General features: G+C 37.8%; 3 protein-coding genes across 3 annotated transcripts; 1 reads left to right on the top strand and 2 right to left on the bottom strand.

The window, feature by feature from the left end:
- Positions 1 to 2,210: 2,210 nt before the first annotated feature.
- naa38 (N-alpha-acetyltransferase 38, NatC auxiliary subunit) lies at positions 2,211 to 4,733 on the top strand. Its single transcript, XM_042512545.2, has 3 exons — positions 2,211 to 2,353; positions 2,726 to 2,900; positions 3,966 to 4,733. Exons 1-3 carry the CDS (start codon positions 2,315 to 2,317, stop codon positions 4,082 to 4,084), a joined length of 333 nt encoding a protein of 110 aa, XP_042368479.1. The 5' UTR covers positions 2,211 to 2,314; the 3' UTR covers positions 4,085 to 4,733.
- An 868-nt stretch (positions 4,734 to 5,601) lies between these two features.
- Positions 5,602 to 16,096, bottom strand: dnajc3b (DnaJ (Hsp40) homolog, subfamily C, member 3b). The gene is made up of 12 exons (XM_088073693.1): positions 15,629 to 16,096; positions 13,899 to 14,009; positions 13,598 to 13,722; positions 12,743 to 12,817; positions 12,510 to 12,653; positions 12,246 to 12,427; positions 12,015 to 12,134; positions 10,556 to 10,661; positions 10,224 to 10,344; positions 9,364 to 9,502; positions 9,132 to 9,280; positions 5,602 to 8,435 (listed from the first exon to the last, which is right to left on the bottom strand). The coding sequence occupies exons 1-12, from the start codon at positions 15,711 to 15,713 to the stop codon at positions 8,287 to 8,289; spliced, it is 1,506 nt and encodes a 501-aa protein (XP_087929819.1). The 5' UTR covers positions 15,714 to 16,096; the 3' UTR covers positions 5,602 to 8,286.
- An 883-nt stretch (positions 16,097 to 16,979) lies between these two features.
- Positions 16,980 to 21,892, bottom strand: cldn15a (claudin 15a). The gene is made up of 5 exons (XM_088073328.1): positions 21,515 to 21,892; positions 20,465 to 20,629; positions 18,766 to 18,847; positions 18,579 to 18,686; positions 16,980 to 17,588 (listed from the first exon to the last, which is right to left on the bottom strand). Exons 1-5 carry the CDS (start codon positions 21,729 to 21,731, stop codon positions 17,492 to 17,494), a joined length of 669 nt encoding a protein of 222 aa, XP_087929454.1. The 5' UTR covers positions 21,732 to 21,892; the 3' UTR covers positions 16,980 to 17,491.
- Between the last annotated feature and the right edge of the window lie 1,998 nt (positions 21,893 to 23,890).

Raw genomic sequence — 23,890 nt, 5'->3', positions numbered from 1 at the left:
GTGACACGACTGCAGCTAGAAATGCAGCTATTGTCTCACTATAAAACACCCTGTTTTGGTGGCACAATCGCAGCTAGATATGGAGCCAATGTCTAATAAAGTCATCCAGGTTTTTTTGGCACAATTACAGCTGGAAATGCTGCCGTCTGGCTAAAAAACACTCAACTTTGGAGGCACAACCACCGTTAGAAATGCCACCAATGTCTCATTACAAAACACCTGCCTAAAGTGGCACAATAGCTGCTAGAAATACGGCCAGTTTGAAACAAAAATGCTAAAAAAAATACCCAGTTTTGGTGGCACAGTTGCAGCTAGAAATGCCACCAATGTCTTGCTTAAAAACATCCAGTATTAACACCATAACTGCAGCTTAAAATCCTGCCAATTTCTCACTAAAAACCACCTGCTTTTGGTGCCTAACTTGCTGTTAGAAACGGCATCAATGTCTTGCTAAAAAAACCCTGCTTTTGGTCCTTAAATTGTGGCTAGATACGCTGCTGTTGTCTCACAAAAATTTTTTTAAAAAGGGTCACAATTGCCGCTGGAAATACTTCTAATGTCACACATGAAAACACCCAGTTTCGGTTAAACAAACAGAACGGAGATGCTGCAAAATTCTTTGGTGGCACCCAGCTTTGGTGGCACAGTTACCAGTATAAATGCCAACAATTTCATACAAAAAACACCTGGTTTTGGTGGCACAGTCGCAGCTAGAAATGACACATTTGACTCATATTTTTGCTCCTAATTTCTTTTTTCCCTGTCTGTTACTGAATAAATTAAACCTTAAATCACTTGAGTTGAGCTGGTCTTTAAGAGCAGACATATACCTTTGCTTCATGTTAAGGAGCCACAATTCAAAAAGACTTTAATCAACTGACCTAATGCTAAAAAAGACAATTTTGCTGCTCTGTGAGAGTCAAAAAAACAAGAAAAAGGATGCAGTCCAGCATTTGCTACTCACTTCAGCTGTAGCACTGTGATGTCAAGATGTCATTGTACCATTAACCCGTCCTCCAGCACTTCAATCCGTGGATCAACGTGGGTCGGGACCTGAGGGAACAAAATGTCAAAATTGGCGAATGACGAGAAAAGCTGTAAATATGTCCTCATTTTGTCCAGTTAATGCTATATATTTAATTATTGTAAAATAATACATCTTTTAAGATCTATATCAGCCCCTGGTTTAAAGTAGTCTGCTCTGCAATCACTTATTATGTCTTGTTTTGTCTTAACTTGTCTTGTCCAGGAATAATTCACAGTCTGTGCTCAACACAGTTCCTGCATTAAAATGGCAATAGGAGAAATTAAAAAAACCATATTTATTTTTTTACTTTTTGTAAACGGAGGCACTGATTTAAAATCACTACGTTTAGTTCAAACAACTTTCAGAAGAACATATTTGTCAATTTCAAGCACTAAAATAAAATCTTTGCCTTATATTGCTCTACAAACCTAACATTGTGGAACATTTTTAAGTATTTTTTATTGTAATGGCTAATTGTTCTTATGGACGTCAACTATTTTGCTGGGGACATGGTAAAATCTCGCAAATATAACTCAGAAAAAGAAAAGAAAAAACCTCAGTAAATATTAAAAAAAGGTGAATATTTCAATAACTTTTCAGCCATTCATCAAGATTAAAAATCAAAACTCTGTCCTGTTTAATATATGTATAGTGTTTCCTTCTCAGCGTGATCTGTAAAGTTTTATTTTATTTATTTTTTGTTTTTTTTTACTTTTATGATTTTTTTTCTCTTTTACTACTTATCGAGTTGTGATGTTATAGTGATAGCAAAAGAGATTAAAAAAAAGTATTTTACTTGTTTTACTTTTACACATAAAATAGTTATTTTCAGTGTCACTCTGTGTTTATGTGATAAAAAAGACCTTAATCTCAAATTCAATTATAAATATTCGACACAACCTAAAGAAAACAGGAGTAAGTAATTCATGGGGACCAGAAATGTTGCCGCCAAACAGCATTGACTGAAAAATGCCAAAAATGCAAAAAAAAAAAAAAAAAGGCTAATTGATGCTAAATGTCAACTGTGAAAATGGCAATTTTAGCTAAAAATTCTTACATTTATTGGTTCCTCTCCGCTGTCTGGTGCCTCCTCTTTCAAATGTAATGAGCCACCGAAGTTGTGTTGACTTAATGTTACATTTTAACGCCAAATTTAACTATTTTAATTAAAATTTCGTGTGATATTTTGACGGTTTCGTTCCCTTTAAGAAGAAAAACGCGTTTCCGGTTTCGCCGGTCCGTCAAACAAAGTGCTCCGTAAATGCAGGAGAAGAAGAAGAGGTTATTATGGCAACAATGATTGAAGAAAATGGCCCTTCGACACATGTTCGTGTATCTCTCTTTTATGTTTCAGTATTTTACATTACTGCTAACACTATGTGACAACTTGTAGCGGAGAGAAAAGTGTTAATTTAAAATATATTCAGGTATAATCAAGGCTTCAATTGGAGCTAACGTTAGCAGGCGGCTAACGAACTAGCTAACTGTTTACACTTTGTTTTGCTATAAATAACAAATATTTGTACGCGACGCTACTTAATTTAGCATCTAAACGTGTGTTTTTATTTGTACAATCACCAAACAGTTTCCTGAATGTATTTAATACTAATAATAACGAACTTAAACGTGTCACATGCTGAACACTATGAAATTCAGTGTCAGTTCAGTGTCTTACCTTTAGTGTCTGTCCACTTTTAGGAGCAGTCTGAGGTGTCCTCGTCCTCTCAGGCTCGGCAGAAACTAGAGGGGCTCCTGAACAAGAACATGAGGATCCGGATGACAGACGGGCGGACTCTGGTGGGGCTTTTTCTCTGCACGGACCGAGACTGTAACGTCATCCTGGGGTCAGCTCAGGAGTTCCTCAAATCCACAGGTAGATGAGGACAGGAGACAGTGACTCACCTGTCTCACCGTGCAAAATAAAACTGAAGCTTTGCATCCTTATGTCTGTGGAACATGGTATTTTTACAGATAATTTACAAGCTGTTTCATCTCTGATGGGATGAAATTAAAGGTCTATTTTCTAGCAGGAGGCTTTGTTAGAAACCAGTTTCAAAGCTTAATATCCACATAGATAAGAAACACCATTTATTGCTATAAAACATAAGTGAATTTAGACAGAGTTTAAGATTTAGGATTGCCAATTAAACTCTTTGAAACCTTGCAAGAACAAAGGAAAAGGCATAGAGCAACTGTATAAGAAGTGACCTGAAAAAATAGCATGCAGTTTGGTAAAAGTTACAGGAAAAAATCCAGAAAATTAGAACACAGAAAAGTTTTTTAAAAATAGATAAATAAGTAAATAATAATAATAATAATAATAATAATAATAATAATAAAACACACAATGACCTGAAAAAGCTCAAATAAATTCTTGAATAAATATATAATTAGAATAATTTATTTTCAAGACATTTTTTTCTCTCCTTTTTTTGGTGCTGTTGTTAATTTAAGTAATTTAAGTAATTTTCTTCTTTTTTAAGGTTATTTTTCTTTTCACCTTTTCTTTCTTTTTAGTTACTCACTGCCTTTTTTCCTGTTTTAAAAAGAAATTAAACCGGTTCGCTCAGGTGTCAAAGGTCTTAAATACTCTTAAACATCAATATGCTTTACAGTCATTTGTTGCACTTTTAATTTCTGTGTTATGCCATTTAAATATCTAAAACTGAAAATTTTAAATAATAAAGTGTCCTTTTCACTGGTTTTAACATAATGTCATTACACATACAAGTGGGAATAATTACTAAAGTTAAATGGCATAAATCATGGAACATTTGCATCTTTAAGAATTATTTCCCATAATAGTGTCTTTGAAAAAAAATGAGCGATCTGAAAGTGCGAAGGTGGATGCACAACAAGCAACATCTTTTATGATGAACCTTTAAAAAACACACTGTAAACTCAGTTTGTTTGTACAATTGTCTTTTTTTGTCCTCAGACACATTCTCCCAGGGCGAGCCCAGAGTTTTGGGCCTGGCCATGATCCCCGGTCACCACGTCGTATCCATCGAGGTGGAGGCGGACAGTTTGGAAGAAGGATTTGGAGCGAACCATTGATGTTTGGACAACACTCGGTGTGACTGTCTCTCAGAGAGCCGGCCGAGCTCACAGGACAGTGGACATCTTCACTCGAGGACACTTTCACCTCAGATGCAGAACTCCTGTGTCCGTACTCTGGATTTAGCCATTCCCTCTACGCTTGAAGATGTGTCCGTTTGCAGCGGCGGCTGTATCATACAGCATGTGTGTAAACTGAGTGCACCGTGTGTGTGTGTGTGTGTGTGTGTGTGTGAGACAGTTTGGGCAAACAGCTGGATGTGTGTGTGGAAATGTGTTTCAGTGCTGTGTACAGTGAACGTCTTTGCTTGTGTATTTGAGACCGTGTGTGTTTGTCATTTACAAAAATGGATAGAAAGCTGATGTATCGGGGAGAACTACACTGATTTTACACATTAAAGTCTGTTTACAAACCTCGAAGGACACAACTGTGTATTTGAAAAAGGTTGTATGAACCCTTTTGAGCCTCTAGAGGGAGCTGCAGCCAAGTTTTATTAATTGACTCAGCTGGGGCAGAAGACTACAAATTTAAAAAAGAAAAACATTTGAGAGTCTGGAGTTAAAATGACGTAACATCACCAGCAATGTGGTAAATGTATGTGCAGGATTTAAAACCAAGAATGTGTGGAATTAAAAAAGACTGCATCAATTTTGATCCTTTTTTGTGTTAACTCTCCAAAGTGAGTCTGATAATGTCACAGGAGTGCAATGCTAAATCAGTGGAGTCCTCTTAAAGGGTAATTCTGGTATTTTTCAACCTATAACAGGCTGCAATGTAAACACTCAGCATGTTTGTGTCGTCACTTTACGTCCCCTGAAAGTGCTTGTTTTTGTCACCGACGGGCTCAGATTGTTATTTTTAAGTATCCGAGGATCCCCACAGAGACAGAGCGAGATCCTTTTTTGTTTAACCAGAAACAGCCCCAAAACCGCAATGGCCAAACCTACCAGACTCCATTTAAATAAACAGTAATTTTATCATCATTAAAAAACACTTTGTGCAAAGTCAACAGAAACAAAATAAAACACAAAAAACCATTAATTCATCTTTCCTCTGTTCCAACAGTCACAGAGTCTGCTTTGGTTTAAATAAACCTCGATTTCACCCTGTTTAAAGTGAAAATATGCCGGCTCTATTCACGCTAAAATTACTAATAATTTAAATGGAGTCTGGTGGAATTGGCAATGGCAATTTTAGACACTTAGAATAAAAATGTGAGCCTGTCAGTGGCAAAAACAAGCACTTTTAAAGGACATAAATAGACGGTGTGAACATGCCCCAAATGCTCAATACTGAACCAGATTTTTTAAAAATGTTGTTCACATTAGTCAGTTAGACTAACGTGCAAATAGTGTCCAGATTGAAAAATGCCAAAATTACCCTTTACTGTTAGAGAAAATTAGGAAAAATGTCTTTAAATGGTCAAACTCGAGGTCAAATATCTAAAGACAAACATCTCAAACAAACGCCTGTAGCTGCAGCGGACTCTTGCATTCATGAAATTAGGACAAAATCATGTTGTTTCAATATTTTAATATGCTTGGGCATGTCAGCTGATTCAGTCTGGCAACAGTAAAATCGATGCCACAAACAGCAGAAAACCCGAAAAAGAAAAAACCCAGAAAAAAATGTCCCACTCAGTCGATTTAAATACAAAGAGCCGATCACATTTGGTTCACACAGTCGAGCAGAAGACAGAAATCAAAGTCACCTTATCTGTAAACTATCAGTGACAAAATAACTTACTTTGTACTGAAAAAGTCAAATCTTTAAGATAAAGTCGTCTCAGTTTGTTCATTTTAAACAGATTTGTGTTTTTCCTGGCTGTAAAACTGGAGCCTCATTTACAAAGTTACATCAGGATTTTATCTGCGACTTCACGGCTTATTATACAAATACACTGTTTATGAATTACATACAATACGTCGCAGACCTGTAACTACTGCAACACGCCAGCCGCAGCTCTTTTTGTTAGACCTTTTTTTCCCTAAATGATGCTTTCAGATAACCATAGAAGACACACTTGGTTTTGTAAAGAGTCTTTGAACGGCTTTTATAAAGCCCGCAGTGACATTTCAGGAGTGGAGAGGATGTGGAGTGGTTTTTCAGACAAAAAGGGTAAAAGTGCAAGTTTTCAAAGACTCGCTTTGAAATGAGCAAAAAGGAAGAGAAGTACTACAACCTTGGACTCAGGTGAGAATTACTGCACTTTTGTCCACAATATTGAATTTTTTTTCTCCCAGTTGAACATGATATTTCATTAAAAGTCTGTTGAAGATACAATATTTTCACCCAAATACAGAATTCACACGTTTTTCCAATTACATAACTGTTGAAAATGAATTATAATTTAAAGGTCAAGTATGTTTTTTTTCAGTCTGGACCCTCTTTTTAATGTTTTTGTGACGAACAGGAACAACTTTTTTTAATTGGTCCAGTATTGAGTGAGAGGCTGCAATGTAACAACTTGGGGCAATTATGTTGCGTCAATTTACGTCCACTTTAAGCACATTTTTGTCACTGACAGGCTCAGATTGTTATTGTAAGTGTCTGAAAACATTATAAAAAGGATCCTACAGAAACAGACTTTTTTTCAAATAAAGAGTTTAGAGTTAACTGGTGTTTTTCAAATATATCAGATTCAAAATTAATTTCAGCTAGAAATTATGTTACAAACCGAGAATATGAGGAAATGATAAACAAAACATCGACCCAAATTACAGCCATGTTACGTTACATCTAACCAGTAGCTATGTTACGCTAACTACAGGAAATAAATTTGCGGTAATGTTACCGGACATAGTGGGCTATCCATGGAAGATAAATGAAACATTTTCATTACACACAACAAAACTCAATGACTTTTCCCAAACTTTCAATGATTTTTAATAATTCCATGACGTTACCAGGCCTGGAAAATGTGATTGTGAAATTCCTTTACCTTTTGGGTTTTCCATGACCATGAGAACCCTTAAGATGCTTTTTGTTTAACCAAAAACAGCCCTGAAATTGCATTTGCCAAACCCACCAGACTCCATACAAATAAACAGTAATTTTATCAAGTAAAAAACACTTCATTCAAAGTCGACACAAACAAAATAAAACATACAAACAATGTCTCGGTTTGTATTTTCACTGTTCCAATGATTACCAATTCTAGTTTGGTTGAAGTAAACCCTTAATTTACAAAATAAGATGTGGAAATATGCTGTCTCTACGCGCTAAAATCACTGTTTATTTAAATGGAGTCTGGTGGGTTTGGCGACAACACTTTTGTGGCGGTTTCGGTTTCAAAAAAGGATCTCACTCTTTTAAATAAAAAGTCTAACTCTGTAGGGATCCTTCCATAATGTTGTCAGACACTCATAATAATAATAATAATCGGAGCCTGTCAGTGGCAAAAACAAGCACTTTTAGTGGACGATGAAAATATGCCCAGAGTGATTACATCGCAGCACTTTTGCTCAAAACTGGATCAATTTCAAAAAATGTCATCTCCATTAGTTATTTAGACACAAAAACATGGGGTCCAGGTTGAAAAATACTGAAGTTACTCTTTACAACAAAATTTAAACAAACACGGAGTGGCACTGATTTCAGATCCATAGGATTTCAAAACTTTAACACCCAAAAGTTTCCTTTAATAGTGCTGAAGTCTCACCTACTTACCGTTAATGTAAGAGCTCAACAAAATGCGTGCGGACGTCGTGATGTATCAAAATCTCTAGAGAAGGTTTGACATGGTCAAAAATATAGAGATCAGTAAACAGAAAACTGCGAGCAGAAAGCAACACGCTGACGGTCCTCCTGTCCGAGAAGCTACTGCATTTAAAAAAAAGGTCCTTTGACAAAAGCTTCAAAGAATGGCACAAAGAAAGAAACGACTAATAAGAGCAGACGCCCGCATCGACTGCGTTCAACCACCACCTTTCCATTCAAGCGCGGACACAAGACTTCATTTTCTTCAACCCGACGACGAGTTCATTCACCAGCAGCCACGATTAAATCCTCAGTTTTAGTGGCTAGAAGTCTGAGTTTCTTTAAACTGTACAGCTCAAATCCCCGCTGCTTTAAAAATCAAAAGGTTCAAGTAACCGACAAAACCGTGTCCAAGCTGACGCTCTGAGGAAGACTTCTCCAAAAAAATCTGTCATAGATCAAAAGTCCCCAAAAGCCCACCTCGTGTTCGTGAAGTCGTCTTCTAGTTGTGGTGGAACTTGAAGTGGAAACTGCCGCCGGACTCAAACGGGTTAAAGTGATACGGCCAGCCCTGCCCTCCTCCGCCGCCGCCACCTTGCTGGTTTTCAGGGTCCAGGGGATCCTCGCCGGCGTCAAACTTCTGCCGCATTTCTAGCACGACAATGACAACGAAAACTAATGAGCACATTTCCACATATTTGTAACTACTCCTTTAAAATGGCTATTTGAAGCGTGAAAATGTGACGTTAAAGCTAAAGCAGCCAAAAACTGGTATCTACGAGACTGGACGCCAGACGGACCAACGGTCCTTCAAAAAATACAATAATTTTGCTATTTAATGATCATCATACTGTGAACATTTGCTCATTTACGATACTAAAAAGATGCAACCGGACGAAGAATCTCACCGTTATTTTATAAATATTTTGCACATACTTCCAGGAAAAACTTAAAGGTCATTCTGACTGATAAATAAATAAAACGATAATAAGAATAATAATCCATCCATGCATAATATACACTTTTCTGAGCCGTGGCACATATTTAGTCACTCTGAACACATGTTTCCTAAATTCCTATAAAGACAATAGAATAGAAATACTTTATTAATCCCGTGAGAGAAACTGTTTTGTTGCAGCAGCAAATAAGAGAGCAGCGACTGAATGAAATATTCGTTAAAAAGGGCAAAATAATGCAAAAATATACATATACAAAGGAATAAAGCAAAATAACAACAGTAATAATAAGACGTGTACAGTTTGTACAGAGAACAAACAAAAAGCCTAAAAGATTAAAAAGAGCAATAAAAAAGATAAACTGTGCAATAAGTGAAGATGAGCTCCTTACCCGGGTCCGTGAGGACCTCTTTGGCGGACGCGATGTCGATGAACTTCTTCTCCGCTTCTTTCTTCTCGGCCTCCGACTGGAAGTTGTCGGGGTGCCACTGCTGCGCCAGCTTCCTGTACGCCTTGATGATCTCCTGCTTGTTTGCATTCCTGTGGAAAAATAAAGTGTGTTAGGAGTTATCTGAAGTGATCCGGATGAAACGCCGCGTGATAAAACTGGTTGGCCCGGTTACCTGCCGACTCCGAGGATCTTGTAGTAATCCCTCTTACGAGAGATTTTGAGCAGTTTCTGCGCTCGCTCCAGCCCTTCCTTCAGATCGATGCGGTCGCCTTCGCCGTCGAACTCTTTCGCCTCCAGATAGTCCTCCACAGCTGCAGCAAAAAAGACATTAAAAGACATTTTTAAAGAAACATATTTATTGTCTGAATGTGTGGAAAAACCTAAAAACAAGCGGTAAAGTGCAAATATAAAAATCTATGATAACAACAGCATTAAGGTAAATAATAGAGCCCTATTGATGAACGATCAGCTGATTTAATCGACCAATCACAGATATATATCAGTATCAGCTTATATGTGTCCAATATGAACGACGGGAGAATTTTTAAGAGAACAAAATTCAGAAAAAGATGCTTTCAGTAACTTAGAAATCATCAAATTTAAGATTAACATTTCAGTGCACTGATGTTACTTTCGGAAATAATGTTTATTGTCAACCTGCAAAATATCCCACCTGCGTTACGTATCTTTATCACAAGTGTCTTATAACCGTATCTCAACGATAAATGCATTTTTATTTTGAGGGTTGAATTATTCAAGTCTTAATTAACCCTCTGAATCTGTGTTTAGTCTGATGATTTATAATAGCTTTAAGATTTTAAACTATGGAGAATTTTCTAAAGTAGACCCAATACATTTTTTTAAAAATGTGTCTGCGAAAGCAAGATTTTTCTTTATACAAGTGTGTGTTTCTAAAATCACAGACTGCTTCTTCCTGTTAAATCAGTGTTTTACAAACAGAGCTGATGACTCTGACAGAGGCGGACAGTTTAGGCCAGTTAATGTCACTGAGGACTGCAGGGAGACTTTTACCTTTCTCGTACTCCTGGTTGAGGATGTAAGCCTCGGCTCGGTCTCGGAGGACGTTGGCGTTGCGGGGGTCTCTCTGGTGAGCCTCTGAACACACGTCTATGGCCTCCTGAGCCAAGTTTATCTACAATTGGCACGACAGAGAGACAGTGTGTCGACTCTGAGCGACGTCAAAAAGAAAATCTAATCTCCCATTAACTTTAAAAATCTCAGTGAGTAATAAACATCACGTACCATTTATCACAGAGAAAATGTTCACATTTTTAAAAATGTTTTTTGCATTTAATACATCATTTAGAGATCCAACTCTGGAGTTTTAATTACTTATCTCTTACCTTGACAAGGCAGAAGCAGATCCTCTCTTTGGCCAGGTTGGTGTAATGTGGGACATTAGGCTCCGTCTTCATCACTGATTCGTATTTATCGATGGCTTCCTCGTACCTGGTTGTGTTTAAAGAGGATATTTAGTTTATTTGGTAGTTAGGATGCAAGTGTTTGACACTTTTTCTGGTTTTTCTTTTTTGAGTATCAAGATATTAAACGAACAGGAGTCACAAGCAACATGCAGCTCATGAATTTGATCTTTATATCTAAAATTTAACTGTATGTGTTGATATATCAATTTATCCAAACTGATTTTTTTTTTTTGAGGCTGACTTTATCTGTCTCAGACACAATGCATATTTTCACAACTTTTCAATTGATTTCACAGTTGCAGATAAATTTCCAATTTCAGAATAAAAGCATGAGTTTTAGAGCTGTGGCACGCTCCAGTGATCCAGATCATTTGGTGTTTGTCTTAAGACTGTCTTTTTCTCAACTTGACGCTCCGACAAAATCAAACATGTTTAACAATATCAAAGTTTCGAGTTTTGGCTCATGCAAGTGGTGAATTCCAATGAAGTGAACATTGCCAACAATCAACAGCTGCGCTCTCTGCAGCACCAAACAAGAAGCAGCAAACCGGGCAGACAGTAAAATTTAGTTTCGGTTCTCTCGTTCTGTGGAAAAAGAGGAGAAAAGTGTGTTTCTGATCTATAAACTTACTCTTATTTTAATGAGAAATCTTAATTTTTGAAACAGCTTGCCTCTCATTCCCCCAGAAACCGACTACTAAATTAAAGCTGCGAGTTGGCTGATGATGAAATGAGGCGACAAAATGCAAATGTAAAGTTTGTTTGTAAATACTTTTTTATTTTTTAATAGATTATATTTATGCCAAACAGACAAAAATACTGTTGACATGTGACGCCTTTTATCTTAAGCTTCTAGAGTTACGTGTTTTTGTGGAAATGTGAGGAATTGTTAAAACGTCATATTTCTTAAAGGGAGTTTGGTGTAATAATTTCCAGCAGGACTGTATCCAGCTGTAACTCACATTATCTGAACATGTGAGCAGCTGTTTAAATTTAAGTCTGTTTAAAGTCTTTTTGCAAATGAAATGTGGAAAAGCAGGAAAAGCTGGTTTGTCGCTGGTTACGTCCACATTCTGCGGCGTCTTATCTTTTTCTTTTCGGCTGCCCTCATGCACACACATGAGGGCAGCTGTTGCCAAAAGCTGCTTCTGTTTGTTCAATGTTTACCAGTTTTTCATTCTTGTAAATTTCCACCTGCAGCAGGTTTGGAAATGATCTCTAAAGGAATCTAGTCTTGAAAATATTGACTCTGTGGATCCCCAGTCTCTGCAAAATCTTACAGCGTGTGACTAGAAGCTCAGATTGTCTTTAGATGTGAAAGCGTGTCAGACTTTAGGCGTTAGATACCTTCAGAGGATCATGATTTCGGAGTACTGACCTCTCCTGCTGAATGAGCTCCTCTGCAGCGTCCAGCTGCTTGCTGAGCTTCTTCACCTGTTTGTAGTGGCTGAAACACTCTTTATCGTCCTGATCCAGCTTCAGACACTCTCGGATGTGACTGCAAACAAACAGACAGGTGAGACGTCAAACACAAGCTCTCGAGATGGAAATCTGCCACATTTGCATGACTAAATCGGCGTAGTTTGTTTATTCCAGCGACAGAGCTCACTTGAGCGACTCGTGGTGATCTCCGAGGCTGTAGTGCAGCAAGCTGAGCTTCAGGAAGGCGGCGCGGTTGTCGTTGCGTAGCCTCGTGGTCGGCGTCAGATCCTGGATGGCTTTCTGTGGATCCCCCATCCGGATGTAGCATTCTGCACGAAGCTCCCGCGACTCCGGATCCCACGGAGAGATCTGAAAAAAGATGGAAGCTTTTTATAAAGAGTCAGACGTGTGCAAATTATTGAAAGAGAGTTTTTTCACAGCCGACGCTCACCTCAATGACTCTCTCCAGCACGCTGATGGTGGCGCCGTAGTCTCCTTGGTGGTACGCAGCATGAGCGTCCTCCTGCAGCTCCTCCAGCTCATTCGCTTTCATCAGCTGGTCCTGAGCTTCTTCGTGGTCTGGGGAGCGCTGCAGCTGAAACAGCAGATGCGTTTATTTGTCAAACGTCAGTTTCAGGTAAAAAGCTGCAAATACAGAAGCTGAGATTTAGAATTTAAACTCACCACGGCTTCAAAGTCCTCCCTGGCCTCCTGTGTATTGCCCTGCTTTAACAGGATGTTCCCTCTCTGCAACCTGGCCTGAAAACACACAACAGAAAGAGACTCAAGAGACGGAAAAAAATATGAGACGCACATGTAACGAGGGCTAGGGTTGCAAAAGGTCAGTAAATCTCAATGAAATCGTTTACGTGAACAAAAGTATGTTGAACAAAAGTACACATGTTGGGTGTGCGATTTGGACACAGTGTTGGCCATTAGGCATGTTTTGATTAGAAGTATGCCTCAGGTTGGTACATTTCTGGTAATTTTCTGAATATCTTTCAAGGGAAGGTAAACTTGAAAATTTTGTCAAAATATTTTTTTAAAAAAACAATAATAAATAAAATTAATAATGATAATAATAATAATAAAATATTATTATCATTATTATTTGGGGAAAAATACATAAAACCAGAGTCTGGCAGGGTAAAGGTTCATGGAGGGATATGGAGGCCTGAAAGGAGTTTGGCAGAACAGGTAATATATATTTATTTATTATTTTTTCATGTTAAATGAGTCAAAACATTTCATTAAAGTTCAGCTTAACTAAACTGTTCATTTTTCCATTTCTATTAGACAGGTTTACTATTTTGTCTCTTCAAATCTCGTAAAATGTTTGTTTCTATCTGCACCTGATAAATAAAAGCCTGAGCAAATAACTCCTTTATTTACATTTTATTCTTATTCACTCCAGTACACTTCCATGGAGAATTTCAATGCTAAATATTCCCGGTAATTTGAAACATGAATCCACTCAAAACACAATCCACTCTTTTTTTAAGACTGACTGTTTTTGTGGTCGTAATCAGGTGAACTTACAGCCAGGAAGTCGGGCTTGAGCTGGATGGCTCTAGTCAGGTCTGGCAGGGCAGATTTGGATTTTCCCATCGCCAGGAACACGGCGGCTCGCTTGTAGTAGGTCAAGTAGTTCTTAGAGTCGCCCTCTGTGAAAATGTTTGGTGCCAAACATCACTCTTATTGTACAAAACAAACCTTTCTGCCTGTACCGAAGTACAGATGATTACGGACATTACTGGAGCAGAGACAGGCTGAAAATGTCGGCCAGTGGTTGGAGTATAAATGTGTGTCTGTGTCTGTGTGTGTGTGTGTGTAAACTTACCCACAGCAGAGTGGTAGTGGGACAAGGCCTCGGCCAGCTGACCTGCAGCCAAAAGTTTGCGGCCCATCTCCAAGTGGTGCTCGATCTCGACATGAGTCGCCCCTAAGACACCTGTAACATAAGACGGCGCTTGAGCCTCGCTAGAAATATATCGCTGACAAATAGAGATGGCGACAACATTATAACCGCACACAGAGGTATGGCTGAATTTTGTCAGTCAGTAAGTCAAAGGACAAATGAATGTTTACACCTGTTTATCATTTATATTCCTAGTTTATTAGGGTGAAATCAGAGGTGCAGACTTAACCAAATGCTGCTCATTAGATTTCAAATGAGTGAAATAGAAATTCAAAGCCAAGTCTATTTTGATTCAAGTATCCATTAATCATCACGAGGAAATGACAACTCGTCAAACTGACTCCAAATATTATAAACATGTGTTGTACTTTAAGTTTAGGCTGATAAATGTGTTCATAATGTATCTTAAGATGTTTGTATGTATTTATGCATGTCAGCACTTTGGAGAGACTTGCATCATGTAAAGTTTCCTCCAAAATAAACGATCTGCACCAACTAGATCATGTAAAAAGCATCAAACTCTGCACTCCTGTATGCATGACATCAATGAAAACCCAAGGCTTCCTTCAACTCAAGAAGGGCTCTAGAAATGTCCTAAAATCAGCCTAGAGTCCTAAAACTGTCCTACAAATCTGGATACATCCTAAATCCCTAGAAAGGTCTTAAAATCTAAGATCCAAATCCAAGAAACATCGAAAAATTGTAGAAATGTCCTAAAATCTAAGAAACGTCCTACAGTCCTTATAAGGTCCTAATATCCAAGCAAGCTAAAATCCAAGAAAAGTCCTAAAATCCTAGACACATCCTAAGATCCTAAAAGTCCCACAATCCTAGAAATGTCCTAAAATCACCCCAAATATCCTAAAAACATGCAAAATCCTAGAAAGGTCCTGAAATCAAGAAACATGCTAAAATTGGAGAGACGTCTTAAAATCATATAAATGTCCTATAATCCTAAAAATGTGCTAAAATTGGAGAGAGGTCTTTAAATCCTATAAATGTTCTAAAATCCTAAAAACGTGCTAAAATTGGAGAGATCCTAAATCATATAAATGTCCTAAAATCCTAGAAACATGCAAAAATTGAGAGACGTCTTAAAATCATATAAATGTCCTAAAATCGTAAAAACGTGCTAAAATTGGAGAGAGGTCTTTAGATCCAATAAATGTCCTAAAATCCTAGAAACATGCAAAAATTGAGAGACGTCTTAAAATCATATAAATGTCCTAAAATCGTAAAAACGTGCTAAAATTGGAGAGAGGTCCTAAAATTCCTATAACAGTCCTAAAATCGTAGAAACATGCTAAAATTGGAGAGAGGTTTTTAAATCCTATAAATGTCCTAAAATCCTAGAAACGTGTATGGGGCTTCTGTGGACTGTCCCCTGGCCCCCTGTCATTTTACAAGAGTGTCCCCAAGCGAAGCATATCGAGTATCTTTGCTTTAAAGCCAAAACATCGTTATTATTAGAGAAATAATGAAGCGGCCGGTTGTTATTTTGGTCCGGAGGGGCGGGAACACCGTGACCGGTGAGCTAACATCCCGGGGCAGATCTGAGGAAACTTTAACTGCTTCACAGAAGTTTAAAAAGCACACAAACGTCTGTATTTGAGTTTTAAATAACTTATTAATGAAGGTAAAGCCTGTCTTACCGTCCAGCTGGATGTCCAGGATGACACACAGCAGAGACAGGGAGCACAGGACCCCGCTGAGTCCTGTCCGCCGACACGACTCCATCTCCGGACACAGTCACACTTTGACACCGGGACCAGCGAACTTAACGGCTCTGCTTTCACCTGTGCCGAAAACACCTCGTTGTGTCATTGAAACAGGTGACAATCTTTCTTAAATCATCTCTGCTGCACCGCAGGAAAAGCGACGACGGTGTATTTACGGTCCCGGTGTGACAGCAGTCCGTGTGGAAATGCGGCAGGATGAAAGGTTCCCCTCCCTTAAAACGCTGCGCATTAAACACCGTTTCTTCTACCTTCACGAGGACTTTTTACTTGAACTTAAAACACCTCCGCGTAACATGATGATAGATAAGTTGAACAGCTGAGAGTTGGTGCACTTTGTACATGAAACCTGTCTGTCTCCGGTATCGTCGTCTCCTCCCTTTCTGCCCCACATATTCGTGGTTGGTCCACGCGCCGCACATCCGTGTTGGTCTGGAAACGTGGGCTGCAGCCATTGGAGGGACTATTTTAACACTGAAGGCACTCCCACTCCCTGCATGGACCACACAGGCACCCTGTCAGTTTAAGCAAATTAACTCTGCATTAAGATGAACAAGAATCAGAAAGTAAACATATTAGGTGTGGCTCCTCTATGGAGGCCTATTACTGCCAATCACTCCTCCAGATATATTACTGTAGCTCATAGTTACCCTTAAACATCCTCAAATTATGGAAATGTACTAAAATTCTAAAAATGTTCTGAAATCATAGAAATGTACTAAAATAATAGAAATGTCCTAAAATCCTAAAAATGTTCTGAAATCATAGAAACGTATTAAAGTCATAGAAATGTCCCAAAATCCTAAAAATGTCCTGAAATCATAGAAACGTACTAAAATCATAGAAATGTCCTAAAATCCTAAAAATGTCCTGAAATCATAGAAACGTCCTCAGATCCTTGAAAAGTCCTAAAACCCCAGAAAGGTCATAAAATCCTAGAAAAGTCCTAAAATTCTGAAAATGTCCTGAAATCCTGGAAACATGCCAAAATTCAGAAAGTCCTATAATCATAAAAACATCCTCAAATCCTGAGGAGATCCTAAAATCCTAAAAATGTCCTAAAATCCTAGAAAAGTCCTCAAATCCTAAAAATGTCCTAAAATCCTAGAAATGCCCCCACTTTCATCGAGTTAATTTTTAAAACAAAAATCAGTCCTTATCATAGATATCAAATATTCACTGATTTTCTGAATTTTAACCCATTAAATGACATTTTTTTTGTCATGATGCCATTTTTTACATGAAAAAAACCACACACAAAAATAAATTATTTTCAATAACATTAGCATGACACACTTTATTTTGCGCTATCGTAAAAAAAGAAACGAAAAACATCAACGTACAGATAACTCGTCCTCTTTCACAGACACTATCAACAAAAATGTACAAACAACACACAAATATCTGGATTATCACAGTTTTGACCTTCCCCTTTGAATGGTGATGCAAATCATCATATGATTGGATTCCTTTCAAAGTAAAAGACTCTGTGTAAATGTATTTTTGCTAAGCATAAATAGAATCATTGCATACATACAGTACATTTGTGCGTTGATATGAAGCTTAGCTTTTTTACAACTTTTACACATGCAGTGCTGTCCGTTTTTAAGAATACACACTTGATATAGTGATTATATACAGTTAGTGGTGCTATAACGTCAAGATGGACCTTTAGTTTTTCCACACAGACAAAAAGCTCCATCTTAAGTGTAAAAACTGAACACCAGGATGTGTTGTATCAATAAAAACTTCCAAAAAGTTCCTTTTTTGATATTCGGCTCAAACGTAAGCGTTTCGGCCATAAGTGCTAGCAGCCACGCTCCTGGTCGGTGCAGGTCCAGAATATACAGTTCCCCTGGCTTGATAAGCTGTTGGGCTGCAAAACAAGAAACATAAATAAAAACATTAGACACTGAGGTTGGAGATCCCAATATGTCATAATAATGTGACATAATAATGTGAAGCAGCTAAATGGAATCCAGCCATAATTTATATAATTTACACTTGTGCTTTTTCTACTGTGACATGTCAATATATCTTCAGTGAAAAAGCCCATAATAATAATAATAATAATAATAATAATAAACAACGATACCACAACGTAAAGCTTTACAGTCCTATTGAACACAAGCAAGAAGAAGCTAGGGTAGAGCTAGGATAAAATACAAAGCACAAATAAAAAAAACAAACCAAAAACAACATCTGAAACAATAAAAGCAATAAAACCACAAGTGAAAGGTAATATAACAGATAAAACAGTTAAAGTTAAAAAGATAAAAATTAATATATTATACATTAGATTAATACTATTACACAATAAAATGATAAGAAGGCTGTAAGCTAAAAATCTGTCCGACCACTGGGGGGCGACAAACTCGGCTATTGTTACTTCAAAACAACCCAACGTTTTTCATTTTCACCTTTGCTTATATGTATAATGTTCTTCTAAGAGGAATAACTATCTAAAAAATACGAGAAAGCTAAGCTAATTTAATTTTCTTTGTCTGAACTGAATTGGTACATTTATTTCTAAATTTATATATGCACACTGCCGTTCATTTCCTTTTTAAAACTGCATCTTGATTGTTGAAGTCAAACTTTGCTATTAATTATTCTATACTGCAGTTTTTAGATATATTGATGCATTTATACCCTTTCTTAATTATTTGATAAATACATATTTTTAGCCTCAGATAAACGACTTTTTAATTTCACAAGCTCACATGTAAAAGTGGCTTTCACACTTTTACATATAGTGTATGGAGGAACTACGGAGCAATAAAAAAGGTAGTAAGGAAATGCACAGCAGTTGATTAAATTCATCAGTAAATTAGTTCATATTGTATTTACGTCAACAACTACTCACTATTTTTCCTGTGTGCCCATGTTGCAGGAGCAGGTGAGACAGACGCCTCCAACGATGGCGAGCACCGCGGAGCACCAGCCAATGTAAAGTCCTTCGCCAATTTCGTACCTGCGACCAAAGCAGAGCGTCAGTCAGCCCATGATGTGAGCTTCATGTTCATCACTCTCCACCACCACCGCTGTCTTACTTTGTTCCCATGTTGAAGGGGTCAAAGAAATCCTGAGTGATGTTGAAGGCGTACCAGGACACTGAGACCATTGTACACAGACCTGTAAAATAATAAAAAAAAAAAACATAGTTGAGAAAGCAGAAGGGAATTTTCCAGATTGCTACACAGAAGTCTGAAGTTGTGCAGGAAAGAAGAAGGAAATTCATGACCATTTAAATGTGAAAAAAAGATTATTAGTTCCTCTATTTATTAGTGCCGTATTAGGAAATGGTGAAAATACCTTTACACAAGTATGACTGAAAGGTTATTGTACTTTTTCCTTAGTATTTTCATTTTATGTGACTTCAATCTTTTACTGCACGGGGGCCCAAATTCAGGGCCCTTTGCATAAGCAGTTTGTGTGGGCCCCTATCCTTCCTCTCTTGATCCAAGTCTCTTAAATGCACCTTTAGATTTTTATTTTTAAGTCTGTTTGCGTCGCTTGTTGGTTAATTTGTTTCTTCCTTTTTTCTGATTCTGTAAGGGCGGATTAAACCATTTTACAATTTATAGAGGTGAGAGGAGCCTAGCTATTTAAAAAAAATCTAAAGTTCAATCTTTCAAACCCCCTTCATAGGCTCCCTTTAATTGCTACATCATCTGAAAGGCAAATATTGTTCTTTTATTTACTATGAACCAAATAGACTTCATTGAACAGCTTATATTATTTTTCAAATTTAGATTAAAATACTATCAATACACAAATATTGACGGATTATTATTGGTGAAGATTAGAGTTGCAAATGTTAAGCACTTTCTTTAATGGATTATTGGTAAAATTAACTATTGATTTATCTCTATTAAAAAAATTTAAAAAAAAAAACATTGCTTATTTCAAACAATACTAAATGTGTTCTTTCGTCAATCAAAGCTCACAGCAACATGTACTATGACAACATTGCATAGACTATCGTCTGACCGATTAAATTTCACATCATCAATTGAATTCTTAACGACCAATTAATTAGTTGATTGGTTGTTATCATTCCTCGTTAAGGAGCAGGTCCTTCACTATTTGGAAGATTGACGGTTCAATCCACGGGTAAACCCAAAAATGCCGTGTGAGCATTAATACTGAGTAACAAGTGGCACCTTGCCTGGAAACCTCGGCCAGTGTGTGTGTGTGTGTGTGTGTGTGTGTGTGTGTGTGTGTGTGCGTGCGTGCGTGCGTGCGTGCGTGCGTGCGTGCGTGCGTGTGTGTGTGTGTGTGTGAATGAGGTGAAAGTGACATTTCGTTTACAAGCGCTTCAGAAGACTAGAAAGGCGCTGTACAAGTGAAGCCATAAAACTTTATTGATTCTCGGAGGGAATTCACAAGTAACCCAGCAGCAGTATAAAGTGATTAAAATGAGCTCCACCTTTACCAGCAGCAACATTAAAGTGATAAAAACATAAATTCATAAACTAATATAACCTGTTAATATAATTAATAATGTATCAATCTGAAATATCTTTTATGAGGACTTTGCCTTTTATTTGATACTTATTTTATGAATTACTTATTTTATGATACATTTGATTGCAGGACTTAAACTTGTAACAGAGTACTTCTACACTGTGGTATTACTATTTTATCTTTAAGTACAAGATTTGAGTACTTCCTCTACCACTGGACTCAATCTAACCAGTCTAAACTCCAGAAATACACTTTTTAAAAACTTTTTCTTATATTTGTTACCTTGAAGTAGGAAAAGGATTCCCGCAGTGCCGGCGATCCTCCCTTTTAGGACGGGGTTTTCCTCCACAGCCTTTGAGCACTGTATTCCTATCAGGGCCGCCACCAGTCCAAAGGTGCCCAACACTATCGATGTGATCATTAAGGCACGAGATGCCTGGATGTAACCTGGATACAGTGAGGAAATAAGCAAATGCTGACTTCATGTAAACATGTCTTGTTATAAACATTTAAAGGTACAGTGTGTATGATTTTGGGGGGATTAGTGACTTCTAGTGGTGGGGACTGCACATTGCAATGAGCTGAAACTTCAGTGGTCATTATTTAGGAGGTTTCTACAAAGCCGAATTATCCACAGAGGTCTCTTCCTCTCTAAAACGAATGATCTGAATAATATAAACCGGTAAAAGCACTGAATAAAACAGTTGAAAGTTGAAAATGTATGTTTCTCTTATGCTGTTTGGCATGTAGGAGATGGGTGGCTTGTCCACCACATGCTAAAGTGCGCTCACCTTTTTTTCTCTGATAACTTAAAATCCAGACATTAAGGAGATTATTCAGGAGCCAAATTATCCAGAGAAACAAACAGACACAGTAATTTAAACTGGTAAAAACACTGAAAAAAGCAGTTTTACAGTAAAAATCAGTGTTTTTACAATGTTGTTTGGCTCAATGCAAAGTGGCTGCTGAATACTGTTGCCGATACAATGTGGAGCCAGTGTTTGGTTTGCCTTTTCCACGCTTCGGTACAAACATGGCAATTCTTATTTTCAGGTGATTATACACTTAAGATAACACCCTTGTTATATTAAATTCAATTTCTGCCAATATATCCCCCTATATCCACCACACCAATGCCTTTAAAGTTCAGCACAAAAGTTCAGGGTGTCCAAGAACCCATAAAATCTTTTAAAATTAAAAAAATTCTTTAAAAAGCAACCTAATATAACAATATTTTTATGTTAAAATTGTCTATGATTGATGTTCTGATAACCAAAAATAAAGACATATCAAACATAAATTACTGCAAATAGATGTTTTTTGTCAACATACCACTCAAATTGAGCAGCGAGGGGAACTCCCTGCAGTTATGCACCCCGGTTGAATCGGTCGCACACGACATCCACAAGTTCTCATAGATGGTGGAGGTGGTGATGACGTTCCCGTCGACCGTGGAGGTCCTCCAGTAACGGTTCGGCAGGGCGATTCCCACCATCACCCAACCGATGAACCCCAGCAACAGAGCCACTACTTCCACAATTGGATCCATGACCCGTCCTCGGCCCAGCGGTCAAACAAATCCAGATCTCAGTTTATGAAATTGGTAAAACTTGCAGAAATCAGAATTGGCTCACGGAGTCAGTAAGTGTGTGAGAGTGTATCTGTGGTGTGTCTCGTCTGTCCCTGTGAGATGTGTCTGGCTCAAGAGATATGTATAATGATTTATATAAGTTGCTTTCTCCTCCTCCCGCCCCTCACACACACACACACACACACACACACACACACACACACACACACACACACACACACACACACACACACACACACACACACACACACACACACACCATTTTACACCCCTGAAACTGAACAGGTGTTTATCGGCTCACTCTCAGGGTCCAATGGTCATCAGTTGCTCTTAATGACATTGCACTGTGCATGTTTATTAGACATACTCCGCCCCATTTTTTCTTTTTGATGAACAATCGCACATTATTGGCGATTTACAAAAAGTTTTAAGTATTTTTTTCTGTTGGCTCTTGCCCTGAAAAATGTCCAGATTTCATACTGGAACTACAGTACATACTGTACTTACACATCTGCACCTCGTTTTATTGTTTTGGTTTAGAAATCTCAAGGCCGTGAGACGCAAGGTTACAATCACTCAGCGTCACACCCGAGGTTTTGTAACATTTTGGAAAGGTATCAACTTGTAATTGGTCTGGCTCAAAGGTGCAGTTCAACTCAAAATAAAAAAATGCAGATACATCTGCAGCGCTACTTATCAGTCTGGATTATTTTGGTGTAGGAACTATTTTCTCTCTACCAAACTACATCTGCCAAACGTACCACCGTACAGAAGGAAGTGTGTATCTACTCATGGATCAGAGGCTCATGACAGCAGGAGATGTAACATTAGTGGTGTTCCCCTCGGCTGAGCTGTTAACTTTAGCTAGCTCAGCGATGCTTGGGCATGGGCGGATCAAGAGACAATGGGCCCCTGGGCAAAGATGTCCAAAGGGCCCCACTATTTCTGCTACAATGGAGTGAAACACAAAGTAATTTTGTATCTTACTGAGTTAATTTTGTGTCTACTTTAGTTGTTTTGAGTCCCTTTGTGTGTTTTTTCGTTATCTTTGTCATTATTTTATATCTTAGCAGTGGTTTTGCACATTTTGTAATTATTTTGCATCTCTTTGTAATTGTTTTGTGTCTTTTTGTGGTTGATTTTTACATTTTGTAATTATTTTGTCTCTTTTCGTGGTTGTTCTGTCAGTAGTTGTGCACATTTTGCAAATATTTTGTGTTTCCCTGTGGTTGTTTTGCACATTTTGAAATTATTTTGTGTCTCCTTGTGGTTATTTGATGTCTATTTGTAGTTATTTTGTGTTACTTTTTAGCGGTTTTGTGTCTCCTCATAGTTCCTTTATATCTAATCGTGTTGTTTTTGTGTGTATTTGTGGCCATTTTTAGTCTCTTCCTGGTCCTACTTGTTAATTTTTGGTAGGCCCATTCAGTTATTCATCAATGTTGCACGGTCAGCTTGCTGAAGATGCAAACAAACTAAACTGATAACTAGCACCACAGGTAAGAGTAAAAACATGCATTTTTGATTTGGGGTGAACTCTCCTTTTATAGTGCAAAGTCAAAGCTAAATCAAAAGCCAAAGGTCTAAAGTGACCCAGTTCACCTCGTAGTTTCTGTGTTTGTGTGTCTTCATTAATAATCCTCCTGATAGCGGCTGGCTCAGCATTGCCAAATCGAGGGCACACTGAGCTCACCCCACTGATAATATTAAGATAAATCTTAAGCTGCATTTCAGGCGGAGCCCTCAAGTGTGCAGAGGTGGGGAGATTTATAAACCAGTGTTTGTCTAAAGGTCAAAAATGAGGCTCCAGAAATAGAGCGCCAAGAAAAAAAAAAAGACGACCCTAGATGTTCAGTTTTCTAGAAGGAAGTAGGAGGTTCATGTTTGCACAAGAAAGTTTGTAAATGAATCGCGGTGAAACACAAATGGTTGTAAAGTTTAATCAAAGTCCTCACAAGGGTTAACAAATTTGTAATTGCCCATCACAGTAGCTTGATGTATACATGGGCAGCTTTGGGGTGCAAAACTATTTCAAATTCAAACTATAAATTTTATGACTTACATACACTTTTTAAAAAATCTCTGTCAATGTGAATATTTTCTTATATTTTTATATT

Source organism: Plectropomus leopardus, chromosome 23, assembly GCF_026936395.1.
Source record: "Plectropomus leopardus strain MGB_pleo_1.0 chromosome 23, ASM2693639v1, whole genome shotgun sequence".
NCBI lineage: Eukaryota > Metazoa > Chordata > Actinopteri > Perciformes > Serranidae > Plectropomus > Plectropomus leopardus.
Note: the sequence above shows the minus strand (reverse complement) of the source record. Positions and strands in the feature narration are given on the sequence as shown.